The 16,240-nt window shown below is 38.5% G+C and overlaps 1 protein-coding gene across 1 annotated transcript in view; it reads right to left on the reverse strand.

The window, feature by feature from the left end:
* The window catches only part of clstn2a (calsyntenin 2a), a 333,541-nt gene that overhangs the window by 107,383 nt on the left and 209,918 nt on the right, over positions 1-16,240 (reverse strand). Inside the window, exon 3 of the mRNA XM_052129308.1 lies at positions 1,608-1,803. Coding sequence (XP_051985268.1) covers positions 1,608-1,803 — 196 coding nt within the window. The remainder of the gene's footprint in view (positions 1-1,607; positions 1,804-16,240) is intronic.

Here is a 16,240-nt window from a genome sequence, read left to right on the forward strand (position 1 = left end):
CCTTCCTGAGCGATATGATGGCTGCAAGGTCCCATGGTGTTTATACTTGCATACTATTGTTTGTACAGATTAACGCTGTATCTTCAGGCATCCTTGCTCCCAAGGATGAAACAGAATTGTGGAGGTCCAAAATAATATTTCTGAGGCCTTGGCTGATTTCTTTTGATTTTCTCATTATGTCAAGCAAAGATGCACTGGCTAATTGTCTAAAGGCTTGACATAACCTTCTGGAATTTTCCAAGCTGCTTAAAGGCAAAGTTAACTTAGTGTATGTAATGACCCAGTGGAATTGTGAGGGTCAGTTAAAAGTGAAACAATCTGCTGAGACTATTCTGCCTTACATCTACTTTTGTGTTCCTTGGAGGAAAGAAAGTTGTACTGTTTAAAAAAAATTACAGACTTTTTACATTTTTGGCCAAATGACCCTTTTAAAACAAACTCCACAGGATATAGATAATGGTATTAGTTTGTTAGCTTTTAGTACATCAGTTGGTTCAATGGATTCCTCATTGCTCTTCTGCCTCAAAAGCCTCAAAAGCCGTGCACAATTACTGCAAAGAGTCATAGTGCTTTTAACTTTGATAATGAGATGATGAATTAAACAGATTAATCATTTGCACAGCAGGGCATTGGTCCCATAATTACACATTGCACATCAAAAAGAGGCTAGATGGGAACAAAAGAGCACAATGTGTAACTAATGAAATAGTGAATTTTTCAATTTTGTCATTTCACTTTTAGCTTTTATCCAAAATGACTTATTACAACCCTAGTGGAAAAATACAATCCTGCTTTTGATTGTAGGTGGTTTGACATTCCAACTGCTCCAAGCTGGTCTAGATGGTTGATCAGATAGACCACAAGATGGTGGATCTGTTTTCGACCTGGCAGACCACTGTGGACCTACAATAAACCAGATACAATTTTCCAAAAACCACCATAAGTTGGTATTATTTGATTTATCCATCAGGGAGGGACACTACAAGGATTGTAGTCTGTTCAAGCACATCATTAAGCATCTTTAACCAGTCAAAGCTAGTCTAAATGTTTGATAAGCTGGACTAGCCAGTGGATCTGGTTTTTGACGTGATGGTCCATCTTGATCAAGCTGGCTTGCACTGGTTGACCATCTTGGACTTGCAACAAACCATCTACCATGTTACAAAAACCACATTAAACTGGTCAGACCTCCCTTTTCCAGTAGGGAGTGAAAATACATGGTTCGCAGCTGGTCCAAGGAAGTCACTAGGAGTCATTAGCCAGTACAAAAATGTCTAGATGTTGGATAAGCTGGACAACCAGCCAAGGTATCTGGTTTTTCCCTGGTAGACCTTCTTGGACTAACTAATTAGGGCTTAAAGACCACTGTGGACCAGCAAAAATATCATGTTATTAAAAAAAACACTTTAAGCTAGAATGACCTCCGTTTTCCTGCAAGGAGCCACAATCTGCCAGGAACAGCCTTGGGCTTGTTTAAGGGCACAATGGATTTAGCACTTTTACTGACCCTTGTAGGGTTTGAACCTACAAGCATCCAGTTACCAGCTCAGATCTTGAAGCTCTTAAGATTTGCCAACCCAAAATAACCAGAATCTGCTTCTACTCACTTGTGGCTCTTCTTCCAATTGGCTCCACTTGGGCTGGCTCCACAGTCGTAGGCCTGGATGATGAAGGTGTACTCCTTCTGCTGCTCACAGTCGATGGGGCCTCGTGCCCTCAGCACCCCTTCGCCTGATGTCCTGTTTAACACCACTGCCTCAAACGGGGCCTCCTGCCCATGAATCTTAAAAGCACAGATCTCTCCTGAAAGAAACAACAAGACACAGGAGGTAGAATGAGTGGCTGTGGAAATGCGCAAATGACTTTCTATTCTCTGCCTGCTTCTCAACAAGATATCATTGCTAAAACTTTCACCCAGCAGGTTGGGCCCCTGACCCCATTGCAGTAATATATCGGGCACAGTGTGCTTTTAGAACTGAATCTGTTCATGCTGCGAATGGAAGAGTAACTGTCTGCTCTTGTAATTGCTTCATTGCAGTGGTGGAATCACATTGTGCAAGGATGCACAGTGTTCAAGTGTGGTGTTTTGAATCTGTGAATGCTGTGTCCTGGTAGCCTGTTTTTTCCAAGTACCTCGCCCCACTGGAAAAGTGTCATAAAGGTTATAATAAAATGTTGTATGTTTTCACTAAAACTTCAACAAGATATCTTTTAAAAAAAAAAAAAAAAAAAAAATCGGTCTTCAAAACCCTGTCCTTACCTTACACTGATTCACTCTGGTAAGCTTACAATAATGATTTATCATCGAACATTTCTCAGGTGATTTTGTGTTCATAAGTAGGTTATGTTTTCGGGAGTAATTACTGTAAAAAAGTTTACAAATATTCATGACTACTGAGTATTTTATAACAATGCTTTTGTGTGCGTCTGTGCTGTTTTTCCTGTATACTGTTAACAAGCTCTGGATGGACGTCATTGACTGTTACACTGAATCTCACTGTCTTTCATCATCTCGCACAGAATAGCCACAATTTTAGACATCAAGTAAAATATTTTTATAAACACATCTAAAAAGACCTACATTGTATTTTATTTGTTGTTCTGCATTTTGAAGAACTTTAAGTTGCAAATGTGACTGATACACCATTAAACATGATTCCAAGTTGTATTTCATTAAGCAAAGTTTCTGCATTTGATAAAACTAAGACGGTAAGAAGATTTCACCTTTTGCTCTGCTGTAAATTCTTACGTACAATGAATAAAACAAGTTCCATACCTTATGATTTTAAACTGATTTGATTATTTCTGCATGCATTGCTGGAAATTGCTGTTTCCATATTCGCAGTGAGAGACAGAGGATATAAAAGGTGCCAGTCCATAGAGTGCGAGAGAGAGAGAGAGCCCAGCTGACAAGCTGCTCGTGTGTTGAAACTTGAATTCGTTTGAGTGTGAGGTCCTTCATTGTCGCTATTGAGTGAACATGTTTTCTGTAAGAATAAAAAGACTTTCCTGTGTTGGAATTGCCTTCTCCCACTTCCTCATTATTTGACCCTTGTTACAGTGAGATTTTATAATTTGAAGATCTATGTATTGTGCTATTCAGGCTTGTTTCTCACTGTAACCTTTATTTGCAGCTATTTTGAGTAGTGCAATAAATATTCTTTGCTCCTGCGTCCCTATTACAGATGAAAAACTGATTAACCTTTCCTGAAACCTTGCAGTTAACCGAATGTTGAAAACTGTAACCATTGAACATGCCTATTTAATATACACTTACACTTTTATTTGTAAAACCCAACAATTAATATTTTTTGCTAAGGTGTTGAAATTTCATCCTGATCATGTCAGACAGACACTTTTAATAAATTACTGTAGTAGTTACATGGTATCAGATGGTAATACCATTGTATTTTCATATTTACCATGGTACTAATAACCATTCTCATAAACCATGGTTCTTAAATGTTCCTCTAAGATACTTCAAAGTATACCTTGGTATTATCACCATGGTACAGTACCATTGTCATGGATTTTCATGATATGGTGTGCCAATACTATGGCACTTTTAGAAACAATTGCATTTTTAATATACACTTACATTTTAATAGAGACATTTGTTGAGGTTTTGGGAAGTCTGTCAGCTTGATACGATACGAAATTTACTGGAAACATAATTTCTTCTAGAGGGTTTGCCTGCACTGTACTCAACCATAGTCCTGTCACTATATCTGTTCACAGGTCCGTGCTTGGCAGTACTTCTATCAAGCCACAGTGTTCTTTTAGGGATTTGGAAATTTGGATTTTTTGACCACAAAAAAAGCACTGAAACTCTGACCCTGAGACAGCTGATATCATTTAAACCCGGCAGGTCTCCATGGCGATATGCGGTGTGCTTAAACCTAATGTTGCTGACAGATAAGCCTAACTTTCTCTCCCTCTGTCTCTCGAATCATTCTCTCAGTTTTGTTTTTCATTATTTTTGTTTTTTCTTTTCTTTTCAAGCAGATCTGATTCCCTCCGCTAAAATCATCCTCAGTGCTGAAGTAACAATTTACTCTCTACAGTCTGTGTTCCAGTAGAGATCTGCCTGTATAAATTTTCCTTTCATATCAGCCACACAATACTTTATTCAAATTAAATGTGTAGCACAATGGGGCAGAGAAGCGTTGAGGTGAACGACGGCAGAAATAAAACATAAAAACATGTCAGGCAGTGTGTACATACACAGTAAGTGCACGGCAGTTCTGCAATTCCGAGCTTTTACAAACATTCCATTCAATTATCAAATTAGATGGAGAGAGAGACAGGATGAGGTAAAGATAGTGAGAATGTAAAATGGGAAAGAATTTTTTATAAGAATAATAAGAATGATCACAATGCACATACATTGTGAAAACATTACACTTAGCGCTTGGGAGTCGTGGGTAAATCAATTTTCCGCTCCATCTACTGCTGCAAATGCATTTTCCAGATTCAATTGGAGAAAGGAAATGAGGGTCAAACCATATACCATAGGAAGTGTGGGCAATGTGGATGTATATGTACAGGGTAATGACAGAGGAAACTGTGGGCTAATTTCCATCATGTCTCCAAGATGGCATATTGGAACAACCAACATCTCCTCAAGCTGCACCAGTGCATGCGTTCTGTAATCATGCAGTATGCTCTATGGAGCCTAAACTCTTTGGAGTTCTCCTTTGAAGGGGTGAAAGAAGCATTAAATCGGGCCGACAGATGTGCCATTTTTTAATACCACCTCACATCAGCTCTGGGAGTGTAAAGCAGTGAGTGTGGGTAAGCCAATTTGAAGCTAATGAATGAAATCATCCATGTAATATTTGTACTGCTTACTACTGAAATGCATTTGTAGTAGAGTGGTTTACAAGCAGCAAGAGCTGTAAACTCTTGAGACCTGGATGACCTCCATCTTGTAAACCAATTCGTTTTCCTGTTTTATATTTGGAAGGAGTACAAATTAGATGTTTTGCATGGGATACTGCCAGAGACTGATAATATATCATAAAGTTTGAGTCATAACTTTTGATTAAATGGTCTACAGCAGCATCCAGACATTGTTTGAGATAGTTTATGGCATATTTAGGCTACTAAACAAAACTTTCAAGTGGTATGGTTGCACAGAAAAGTCACCGGGTCAAAAATCAAGATTAATTATGCTCCCATTATTATTTGTGTAAACACGCTGTCAGTCTTAATTATGATCTTAATTAAGAGCTCAAGCTGGCTTGTTAACATTTTATGACAACGGCTAGCAACAAATAAACCTTTACCTTTGTAGAAGTTTAGATCAATATCCAAAGTAGATTGTCCTTCAGCGAGACTGATGTATGCATCTTGTACTGATATTTATCTTAGTTATCTCATAAAAAATGAATCCATGTGTCTCTTACTGCAATGTAACGTAAGTCATAAAATGCATATGCAAGCCTTTGGTCATCAAGCTCAAGCTTAATCTAAATGTATACAAAAATAATGAATCTCATCATGTGACCATGTCCACACTATTACATTTTTTATTAAAATGCATTGAGTTTGCTACCTTTCTGCCTCTCATCCACATGGGAACAGTAATTTCCATTTGAAAATGAAGACTTTCATAAAAAATATGAGAAAATATGAGTTTTCAACATTCAACGTATTAGTGTGGACGTGGCCTTAAACCTTGTGATCAGGGACAACCGGAACATTGTTCTAGGCAGAGCAGATTTGGGCTTGATTAAAACTCTGTTCACGCCAGACAATCATCAGGAAAAGCCCTGATTTGTCTGACCCTTCAGAGGTACAATTGCCCAGACCCATGTTCCCTTTCTTTAATTACTCTTCGGATTACATTCTTCGCTAATGAATCACTGCCCTCCCCACTTCATTCTCTCTCTATCACCCTCTGTCACGCCTCTCCACCGCCTTCTGCTTCTTTCATCTCTATCCAGTCCCTAAGTGTGCATATATCTGTGTCTGGATGAGGTAATGGTCCTATCAAATCATTAGTAATTTTTAGTGCTGACATATCCATGTAGTTTAACATTGATCTACGGACAGAGGAGGCACTTTGATCAAAATCCATAGAGACACACACAAAGATAATGAGTGAAGTGCATGGAGTTAATGTGTGGAGCACTATGCTTCATTTGATAAATCATTATAATATGCATCATTTGACAAACTTAATGTAATTGATTATTTTTCCTTAAAAATAATATATATATATATATTTTTTTTGTATTATTACAGCACATTGCTGACTGGTACAAAACAACACAGCAACATATCTCCGGTGTTAGCATCTCTTCATTGGCTTCCAGTCAAATTTAGGATTCAGATTAAGATTGTATTATATACTTTTAAGGGATTAAAATAGCATGGCTCCTCCCTTTATTACGGATCTCCTTCAGCATCACACGCCTTCTAGACTACTAAGCTCTTTGCAGAGTTTATTTTTAAAGATGCCCGTGTCAAAGGTAGATTGGGCCTTTTCAGTAGCGACTCCGCGGCTTTGGAATAGCCTTCCACTACATATCAGGTCCTGTAAATCAGTCGTCGATGTTTTTAAATCTTATTTGAGGACTCTACGTTTTTCACTTGCTTTTAACTGTGCTTAATGTGGGTCGCTTGTTTTATTATGTGTTATTTTATTTTCAACATTCTGTATGTATATGATCTGTTTATGCTACAATATGAAGCACTTTGGTCAACATTTGTTGTTTTTAAACGTGCTATAGATATACAACTGATTGATTGATTGATGTACATTCAGTATACATACAGTAATGTTAGGTAACTACATGTACTTAATATTGGTTAAGGTTAGGGTTGGAGTTAGGTTTAGGGTTAGTACCTAGTAATTACTCTAGTTGTAATTATATAGTAAGTCAATGTAAAACAGTAAAAGTAATAGTGTAGTTTAAAAAATAAAGTGCTACCAACAATGGCCTAAAGAAAGAATAGAGAAAAAAGCAGGCATTGCTACATCAACTGCTCTGTTCAGATCATACAGTGTTACTACTGTAAGCTACTCTCACAAAGGTCATCTTACAGAAAATGTCATGTCAAAGAATACATATGGCTGAACATTTAGGAGGAGTGTTTCTTTTGACATTTACTCAGAAAATTATCCTTTGAAAGAGCTTACATTTCTATCTTTCATTCCTTCCTTTTCCTTCCTTCCTTTGTTGCCCTTTCTTTTCTTTTTTCCCTTCCTTCCTTCTTGCTTTTTCCTCCTTCCTTCCTACCCTCTTCATCTTTCTTTCTTTCTTTCTTTCTTTCTTTCTTTCTTTCTTTCTTTCTTTCTTTCTTTCTTTCTTTCTTTCTTTCTCTAACTGTTCTGCTATAATGCAAGTGTTGACAGATTGTTTTGGTGTGAAGTATTGGCCCAATGTTTATAAGTATCATAACACAAAGGAGCCTTTTATAATGTGACATCTGAAGATTCAATGCACTCCTAAAAGGATTTTTCATTAAGATAGAGGAACACCTCCTTGTATTTTGGAGATAGCAGATTCATCTGTTAGAACCTTTGGCTAATAATAAAAAACACTCCCTGTTTCTCGCTAGGAGCAATTTTGCTCTCCCATCTATTAATAGGAGAACAGGACAACTCATTTGAAAAATGCAATTCTGAGGACAATTTATATTCATTTTCCTTAAGCTTTGGGAGTGAAAGGATGCAATTATCTTAATTGATCTTGTAAAGTTCTGATATTTCAATTCTCTTGGCAAACTCTTTTGTCGGAAAACAAGTAAAACATTCTGTTGTTGCTCAGCCTCTGAACCACCGCAAAGCTTAGGGAGTCGGTAAATTGATGATAATGATTCCTAAGGATTTTTTGCAAGGCACTTGGGATTTAAATGCCTAATTGCCAATGCAGTCTTTGATTTCATTATAGCTTAAAATGGAGTCACGGAATCAATCAGATCTGGTGCTGCCCAACCAAGGATTAATGGGTATAAACCTTTAAAAGTCCTTTAGAATCGAATCCTTGTTTATCACCAAACCACAAAGGCCAGTTGAATTTGCTTCTGCAACTTCAAGTTACATCGCCAAAGAACAGCACCATGACCTAAAAACAGGGACAATCCCCTTGGAGAAACTGCGGGTTAAATCCATTGCTCAAGGACATTAATACATATAATATAATATTATATAATAATATAACGTTGATATACTGCAATTGTTTCCCTCACGAAATTGCAATAACACTTTAGATCATATTTATATTTTTATAAATATATGAGTGTGTATTCATATCATTCTACAGTTCAATAAATGAAGAAGGAGGTTGTCTATATTAGCAGAAACACAAAAACTATGAGGTATCATAATGGACAAAAAAGTACAGTGAACTCTGCCAGAGAGATTGAAACAGATTGAACCAGAGATTCACACTTTTTTCTTGCGGACATGCTGGGTGTTTCTTTTGCGTGTTTACTGCAGTTTTAATCACAATCCAATTATGATTCAGTTGCATGAAAAATACTATTAACCCTTGCATTTACCTGGATTTCTGAATAAATTGGTCATACAATTCTAATATGATCTTAGTCCCAACAATGGACAGAGTCTGTTTAAACAAAATAATACACAAATGATGATTGAGCCACAGTGTCTATTGTTGTGACTTCAGATAAAATGTTATGATAAATGTAATGTACCAGGAATTAAATTGTGATATTTTTATTCCAATATGTATCACATGCATCATTAAGTAATTGAACAATATCATATCAGTGATGTCCACCTCGAACAGGAATCGAACCAGACACCTAATGGGTTATGAGTCAGGTTCAAATTTTAACCACTACACCATACCGCACCACCAACTACTATATATTGAATTAACACACAGAAACACACTGTTAGGGGTAAGTAAATGATGGCAGAATTTTCATTTTTGGGTGAACTATACCTTTTAATGTCCAGACAATAAAATGTAATGTAACATACTCTACAACTCACTGATCAGAAGGCTCGGAAGTGAGAGAGGTGTTGAGACTGTGAGTTTGAGAGAGGCAGAATGCATCAGTGGAGGAAGTACAGCCCAAGCCCAGAGTGCTTATCTCATTGATTTACATGTCTATAAACAGAGCTAGCAGCCCCCTCCCTGGGCCGTCCCCCATGTTTGCTTCTCCACCTCCCATTCCAGATGACCTCAGTTCTCGCAGTTAATTATTAAATGTGTAGAGCTGCTACCCAGGTGGGCTAAACCCCACCCCTCCAATCCACGGCCCTCATTCTCTGCTCTGACAGCCTAAGCCATATGTGAATCTCTCAGTGTGCAGTTCACTGGCATCCCTCCTGGCAGCCCCTCTGTTGCCACGGTTTCAATTTATAGCACACTTGGGTTGCTGGAACAGTCATTGACTCTCACATTGGGAGAAACCGTGCTTCACTGCAGCCAAACATAAGGTTTGCTGTAAAAATTCAAAGCAAATATCTAGGCATCACTGAGAGTACTTGTTTAAAATGTTAATCGACACAGGTCGGTCTGGGGTGAAACTATTATCAAGCTCTGTTGTATCACTGATACATGTCAGTAAAGGCTGATAAAAGACTGATGTGGCCAAACGACAACCACTGAGTAATTGTTATGCTAGAATGTAATATTAATGCTATTTAACATAACTTATATACAGGGTCATCACCGGGATTGCTGTACCAGGCCCTGTGATGATGGGGGCCCAATACAGAATCCTTGTTCATTTTTTCATTTCTTTCTTTCTTTTTATCCCTATCTCATGAATATCAAACATAACACATCAGAGTTTGAAGTCTGTCTTGAACAGAGGCACTTGTTGCAAACATATACAATAAATCAATAGTCTTGAAAGAATGAAAAGTAGGCACAATCCTTACTGCTTAACTCTAAGCACTTGCCCACACGTGTACAGATCAGCTGTTTTCCTGAAAACACATGCCATTTAAAAAAAAACCATAAATAAACCTTTTCTTACCAACAGCGTTTTGAGAAATTTCTCTCTCCATAAGATAAAGCAAAAATGATTTAACATAACCATGCCAGGCCACGAGTTGGTGAAACTGAGCTGTAAAGCTTTTATATCAAAAACTTGTTTGAAGTTCCATTTTTCCCTGATATCAAACAACAACCAACAGAGATGCAGACTTGTTTTTCTGACAGATAAACATGTCATTAAAACTATGACAGCTGACCACAACAAAACAAACCAGAGTTCCACCATTGCTATAAAATTCTAGCACATGCCAAATTTTTATATCCAATTGCTGCAATGTGCAAATTGTGTTCATGATGTCACTGTATTCCAAAATACGTGTTCACATACATCATGGTAAACAGACTTTGGAAGAAGATTTCACAAAACTAACATGCTCTTTATTTTTTAACTGGAGAACAAAACTCATATTCATGTGGACGGGGCCTTAAGTTTGTAAAACTAAGTTGTAATTATCTTTTCCTCATTCCTATGACTTTCTGTGCTGAATGCTAGCTCAGTTTAGTGAAGACAGATAAAAAGTCTTTATTGACCCCCAAGGGGAAATAAACATGTTGAGTAAAACATAATTTACTTAAATGTAATGACTGGCTGGAAATTCTCCTACTCATTTCCAAAAGTAATTGGAAATGGGATGCATGCTGATTTGCGTCACAATTAACTGCACTTAATGCCAACCGAAATCCTTGCACATATAATGCGCTGAGTTTACGATAACATTCTAGCCCAGATGTTTATGCTAAATGCTTGTCTTAACACAGTTGTATGATAAATGTCTTCCTGCAATATCAGTTAATCTCTAAAAAGACTACATTTCCAAAAGTTGCTAAGGGAAGCACATAAACAGTTAAACTGTTCAGTGAAAATTCAACTAGAAAAATTCAATCAACAAACAGCATTTGCTCAATAATCAAAAACATTTTCTGCTTCATGTTTACATATGTGCTAATAGTTTTTAGTGGGTGAGTCAGTTTAAATGCTATTACATTGTCCATTCTGGTTCCCGTAGACATGATCTTTTCCAGTGACAACACAGTGACAATCGGTTCCATCTTACAAAAACTGCCCCAAATACTTTCCTTTGGTCAATACAACCATGTGCAATATTCAATCCATCCATTCCTACTTATATCCATATTTCAATTATATTCATTAACATATCCTACTTCTTCAATACATTAAATCACCTGCGCATAACGGTAATGTATTGCAGTTCTAAAATTATTCTAACAACATTATTGTGCTATTGTATATTTCTCTATTGTAATCTGTTATTTCATCTTTATAGAATAATCTATATATATATATATATATATTGCATTCTAATTCACTGGAAGCTTCTGTCGCCATGACAAATTTCTTGTGTGTGTAATTATACTAGGTAATAAAACTCATTCTGTATTCACAGGTATATACATATTTTCTTGGCCACCAAGTTGACCAATAGACGTTGTTGCTTGATCAGCCAACAATAGAATTAATTTATATACATGTCTGTTTATTATTTTTATAATAAAAGTGTCCTTAAGCACTGTTTTTCATTCTCATAATACAGAGACTAATATAGACATCTCATGTCTCGATAGTTTAGATCAGCCCACAGGTCTATTCTCTATTACAGTAAGAAATCAGTTTGGAACAGTGCAGCTGTGAGTCTTGACATTTAACCTTTAGAAATTCTATTATTGTGCAACACTGGTGGCCAGTAACTGTCAGAATTTTCATGAAAACACTCATTTATGCAGTTGCTAGCTGCATGTGTACATTATTAGAGAATTATTTGAAGTTGAGCCCATGTCGGGAAGCACAGATTCAGATGCAGTGCTCCATCATGTTCAGGAATAATTTCTGGCTCCCTGCTACCTCCAATACATTTTCAAACTATAAACTCTCATCATACATCTAGCAGCTTCAGATAGCTCCACATTTCTTCACACAAAAGTCTAAAAAATATTCTCCATCCTTGACTGTCAGCATTGGAGCAAACTCCCAACTCAATTATATTCTGATCAGCTGACTGTTCCATTATATTTCAGATGGTGTCTTAATATTCAGCACTCCAGAATTCACATTCTCTAAGGTTGACGCTCCCATCATCATCCGTAACCTTTGCTCCTTCCATAATTAATAATCTTCTACCTCCACACATCTGCTGAATTACAATCCTACTTGTAATGTTCTTGCTGTCAGCACTAATTTAGTCTAATATTAGTCTCATTCAGTACATCTACAACTGAAGTTATAATTAACTACCATAGGTTTTTCCTAGTTGAGCTACAGTTTTCATCTCTCTGTTCAAGTATACATGACACAGTGCATAATTTAATATTTATAAGGACTTCAAATATGCTGGGTATGACTGGATTAAATACTGTCTTTTGGAGCATGCACATAAATGGCAATGCCATTTGCTGTCTGATTAAAGGGACAGGCCCTGTCCCAAATGGCACACCTGATGTGGACTTGCGTTCACTTGTGTGTTCCCGCGAAGTCCACGAGACCGTAGGGTGTCCCATTTGACATTTTAGCGTTCTGAGGGGTGCTCGCGAGTGCCCCCTTTGCAAATGAATGCACCCCTTGATGGCGTTTTTCATGGTCGCAAAGTGTATCAATGTCAATTTTATTTTAATTTAATATTGATGGAGCAACATAATTTGTGTGACAAGAAATAATAATGGAAGGTTGTTTAGATTAAAATTCAGTTTTTTTAAAAAAAGGTGGTGAGGGAGACTTTTGCCCCTTACTTGGGTTAAAAGGCCCCTAGGGGGTTTCAAGTGATATCATGTAGATATAGGGGCAACAGTTATAGTGCAAAACTTCCCAGCTAATGCAAAGTTTGCATCAACCTTTGCAGGGCTTGCGGTTGAGGGCAGTGGCGTTTCCGTACCAGGCAGTGATGCAGCCAGTCAGGATGCTCTCTACAGTGCTGGTGTAGAACCGTGTGAGGATGTGGTGGTTCATTCCAAACTTCATCAGCTGTCTCAGGAAGAAGAGGCGCTGGTGAGCCTTCTTCACAACTGCCTCAGTGCCACCATGTGAGTTCCTCAGTTATGTGGACACAGAGGAACTTGAAGCTGCTGACACTCTCCACCGGTGCTCCATTGATGGTGATGGGGCTGCACAAGCTCCTTGGTCTTGCTGATGTTGCAGGAGATGTTGTGCTCCAGACACCAGCGTGTCAATGTGTGAACCTCCTCTCTGTTGGCTGTTTCATCATTGTCAGTGATCAGACCTACCACCGTCATATCATCAGCAAATGATGGCATTTGAGCTATGTGTTGCCACACAGTCATGTGTGTACAGGGAAAACAGGAGTGGGCTGAGGACACAGCCCTGCGGGGCTCCAATGTTGTGGGTCAGTGAAGAGGAGATGTTGCTGCCCATTCTAACCACCTGGCGTATGCTTGACAGGATGTCCAGGATCCAGAAGCACAGCAAGCTGTTTAAGCCCGGAGTTTCTCATCAAGCTTGGAGGACAATATGGTGTTGAATGCAGAGATGTAGTCTACAAACAGCATTCTCAAATATGTGTTCCTTTTTTCCAGGTGGGAGAGAGCAGTGTGTATAGTAGATGGAATGGCATTATCAGTGGAGCGGTTGTTGCAGTATGCAAACTGCGGTGGGTCCAGTGAGGTAGGCAGCACAGAGCAGATGTAATCTCTGATTAGTCTCTCAAAGCATGATGGGGGTCAGAGCAACAGGACGTAATTTAAGCATGTGCTTTTGGATTGCTTTGTTACAAGCACAATGGTGGACGATTTAAAGCATGTGGGGACTACAGACATGGAAAGAGATAGATTGAAATAATCTGTAAAAAAACACCAGCCAGATGGTTCGCGCATGCTCTGATGTCGCGGGACAAAATGCCATCTGGACTCACGGCTTTATGGTTATTCACCCGTCGGAAGGATCTGGTTACTTCCGCAACAGGGACGAAGAGTGAACTAACCTCTGTAGCTTCGACCGCGAGAGCTCTCTCCATGAGGGCGGTGTTAGTTCCCTCAAAACGAGCATAAAATTATTTAGTTAATCCGGGAGAGATGCAGTGGTGTTCACGGTGGAGTTTTTATTCCCTTTGAAGTCTGTGATAATATTAATTCCCTGCCACATGCTTCTAGACTAGGTGGTGTTGAACTGTCCTTCAATCTTTTCCCTGTACTGGCGTTTGGCTGCACTGATAGTTTTGCGGAGGGCATAACTGGCTTTTTTATGCTCCTCCGCATTCCTAGAATTAAAAGTGGAGGTCGCGTATTACGCGTCGTTTGAATATCACTATTAATCCATGGTTTCTGGTTGGGGTAAATCAGTATTGTTTTGGTCGGTACAACATTCTCTATGCACCTTCTGATGAAACACATAACGCTATCAGCGTAGACCTCGATGTCTTCATCAGAGGCGACCGGAACATCTCCCAGTCCGCATGATCAAAACGGTCTTGTAGCATAGAATCTGATTGGTCCGACCAGCACTGGATCGTTCTGAGGGCGGGTGCTTCCTGTTTCAGTTTCTGCCTGTAAGCAAGCAGAAGTAGAACGGAAGAGTGGTCTGATTTACCAAATGGTGGCCGGGGGAGGGATTTGTCATCCCGGAAGGGACAGTAGCAATTGTCCAAAACCCGGTCCCCTCGTGTGTTGAAACTGATGTGTTGGTAGTATTTCGGTGCTATTGACTTGAAGTTGGCATAGTTAACCTGTTGATATGCAATTTCACCGCACTCAGGCGTGATGTCACTCTGCTTACATTTACAATATAATTTACCGTCTATAAATGTAATTAATGTTAACAAATTATACATCTTTTGAAAGGTCTAAGGGTTCAACAGTGATATCCGATCTCTGTTTCACGATAGCAATGCTCCATAAACAGCAATTTAGTTATTTGTGGCAGGAGTACAAATGAAAACATGCAAAATCAAAACAGGACTTCATACCTTTGTTATGAAATCGCAATCGCCAGATGAATCGAGTTCGCCACACTTGGGTCAAATGTCCATGTCAAGCGTTCATTGAAAAGCATCCAATAGCACTTTTTGTCCATAAAAGTGATACATCTGAGAAATATTTATATATTCTCCATTGTTTACATGCAATCTCGCCTGAAAGAATTACCCTTGGTCATCATTTTTCAACAAACTATGCAATCTGAGCAGCATTCATGTTGTAAAACTGTATATGATCTTATATGAATATTTGCAGACATCCATGTTCTGTAAGGCATATCATGCAGAAATCCCTTGTCTCTCGTTGGAAAGAGATCCGTGCTCTCAGCTCACAGATCTTGTTGTCCAGAGACTGAACATTTGCCAGTAGAATACTGGGTAGCGGGGGTCGATTTGCGTCTTAGTCTGATGAGAACGGCGGCTCTCATTCCCCTTTTCTGACTGCGTTTCCGCAGCCGGGCTTCCTAGACAAAGGGCTCCGCTGGCATGTTTGTAAACACCGGGTCGGCTTTGAGGTATTTAAAGTCCAGTTTTTGGTGTGCTATTGCAGAACAATGTCCAAAAGTTTTTGTTTATCGTAGACAATAAGGCAGACAAGATCCAAGGAAAAAACATAAGAATTGTAAACAAAACAAACAAAAAACTGCAACACTGGGTAGGAGCTCGCAACGCAGCAGCCATACATGGTGCCAACTTGAGTCCATGATAATATAAGCCAAACATGACACAAAACCCATTCTTTATTTGAATCATCAGAAAATTTAAAGGCCTTCTCATTTTTCCCAAGCATGAAAAGCATGAAAGCAGCCTATTTTAAAATAAAAACCCATTAATAGATGAATACAATAATTTGATAATGAAATTAAGCTGTGCCCTATTACTGTCACAAATCATTGATGAAACACTCAAATTTTGCTAGTAAATTTAGATGATTATTAGCCACCAATTTGTTTCTATCCATTCCTCAGGTGCATCAGTAGCAGGTGTATTAATGACTCTCCTAACAAATACAGTATTATATGTGTGTATCAAATGTTCAACAATGGTGCTTTACAAAGAACCCTACAGCTTGAGCACAGAAGGTGATGCAGAAGTCAGGTAGTGTATATAAATGCATACATAAGGACAAATTTCTCCCCACTTGTCCCTGATGACGACATCATAAGAAAATTCCGGATTCCAAGGACCAAAATCCTTGAATTGTTGAATGTAGTGAAACCACACCTTCAGAAGGCCACAAAAAAGAAACTACACCTTAAGTCCAGCAGTACAGTTCTTAGCTTCTCTGTATTATTGTTCTGTGGGAAGTTTTATGGA

Source organism: Xyrauchen texanus, chromosome 6, assembly GCF_025860055.1.
Source record: "Xyrauchen texanus isolate HMW12.3.18 chromosome 6, RBS_HiC_50CHRs, whole genome shotgun sequence".
Lineage (NCBI taxonomy): Eukaryota > Metazoa > Chordata > Actinopteri > Cypriniformes > Catostomidae > Xyrauchen > Xyrauchen texanus.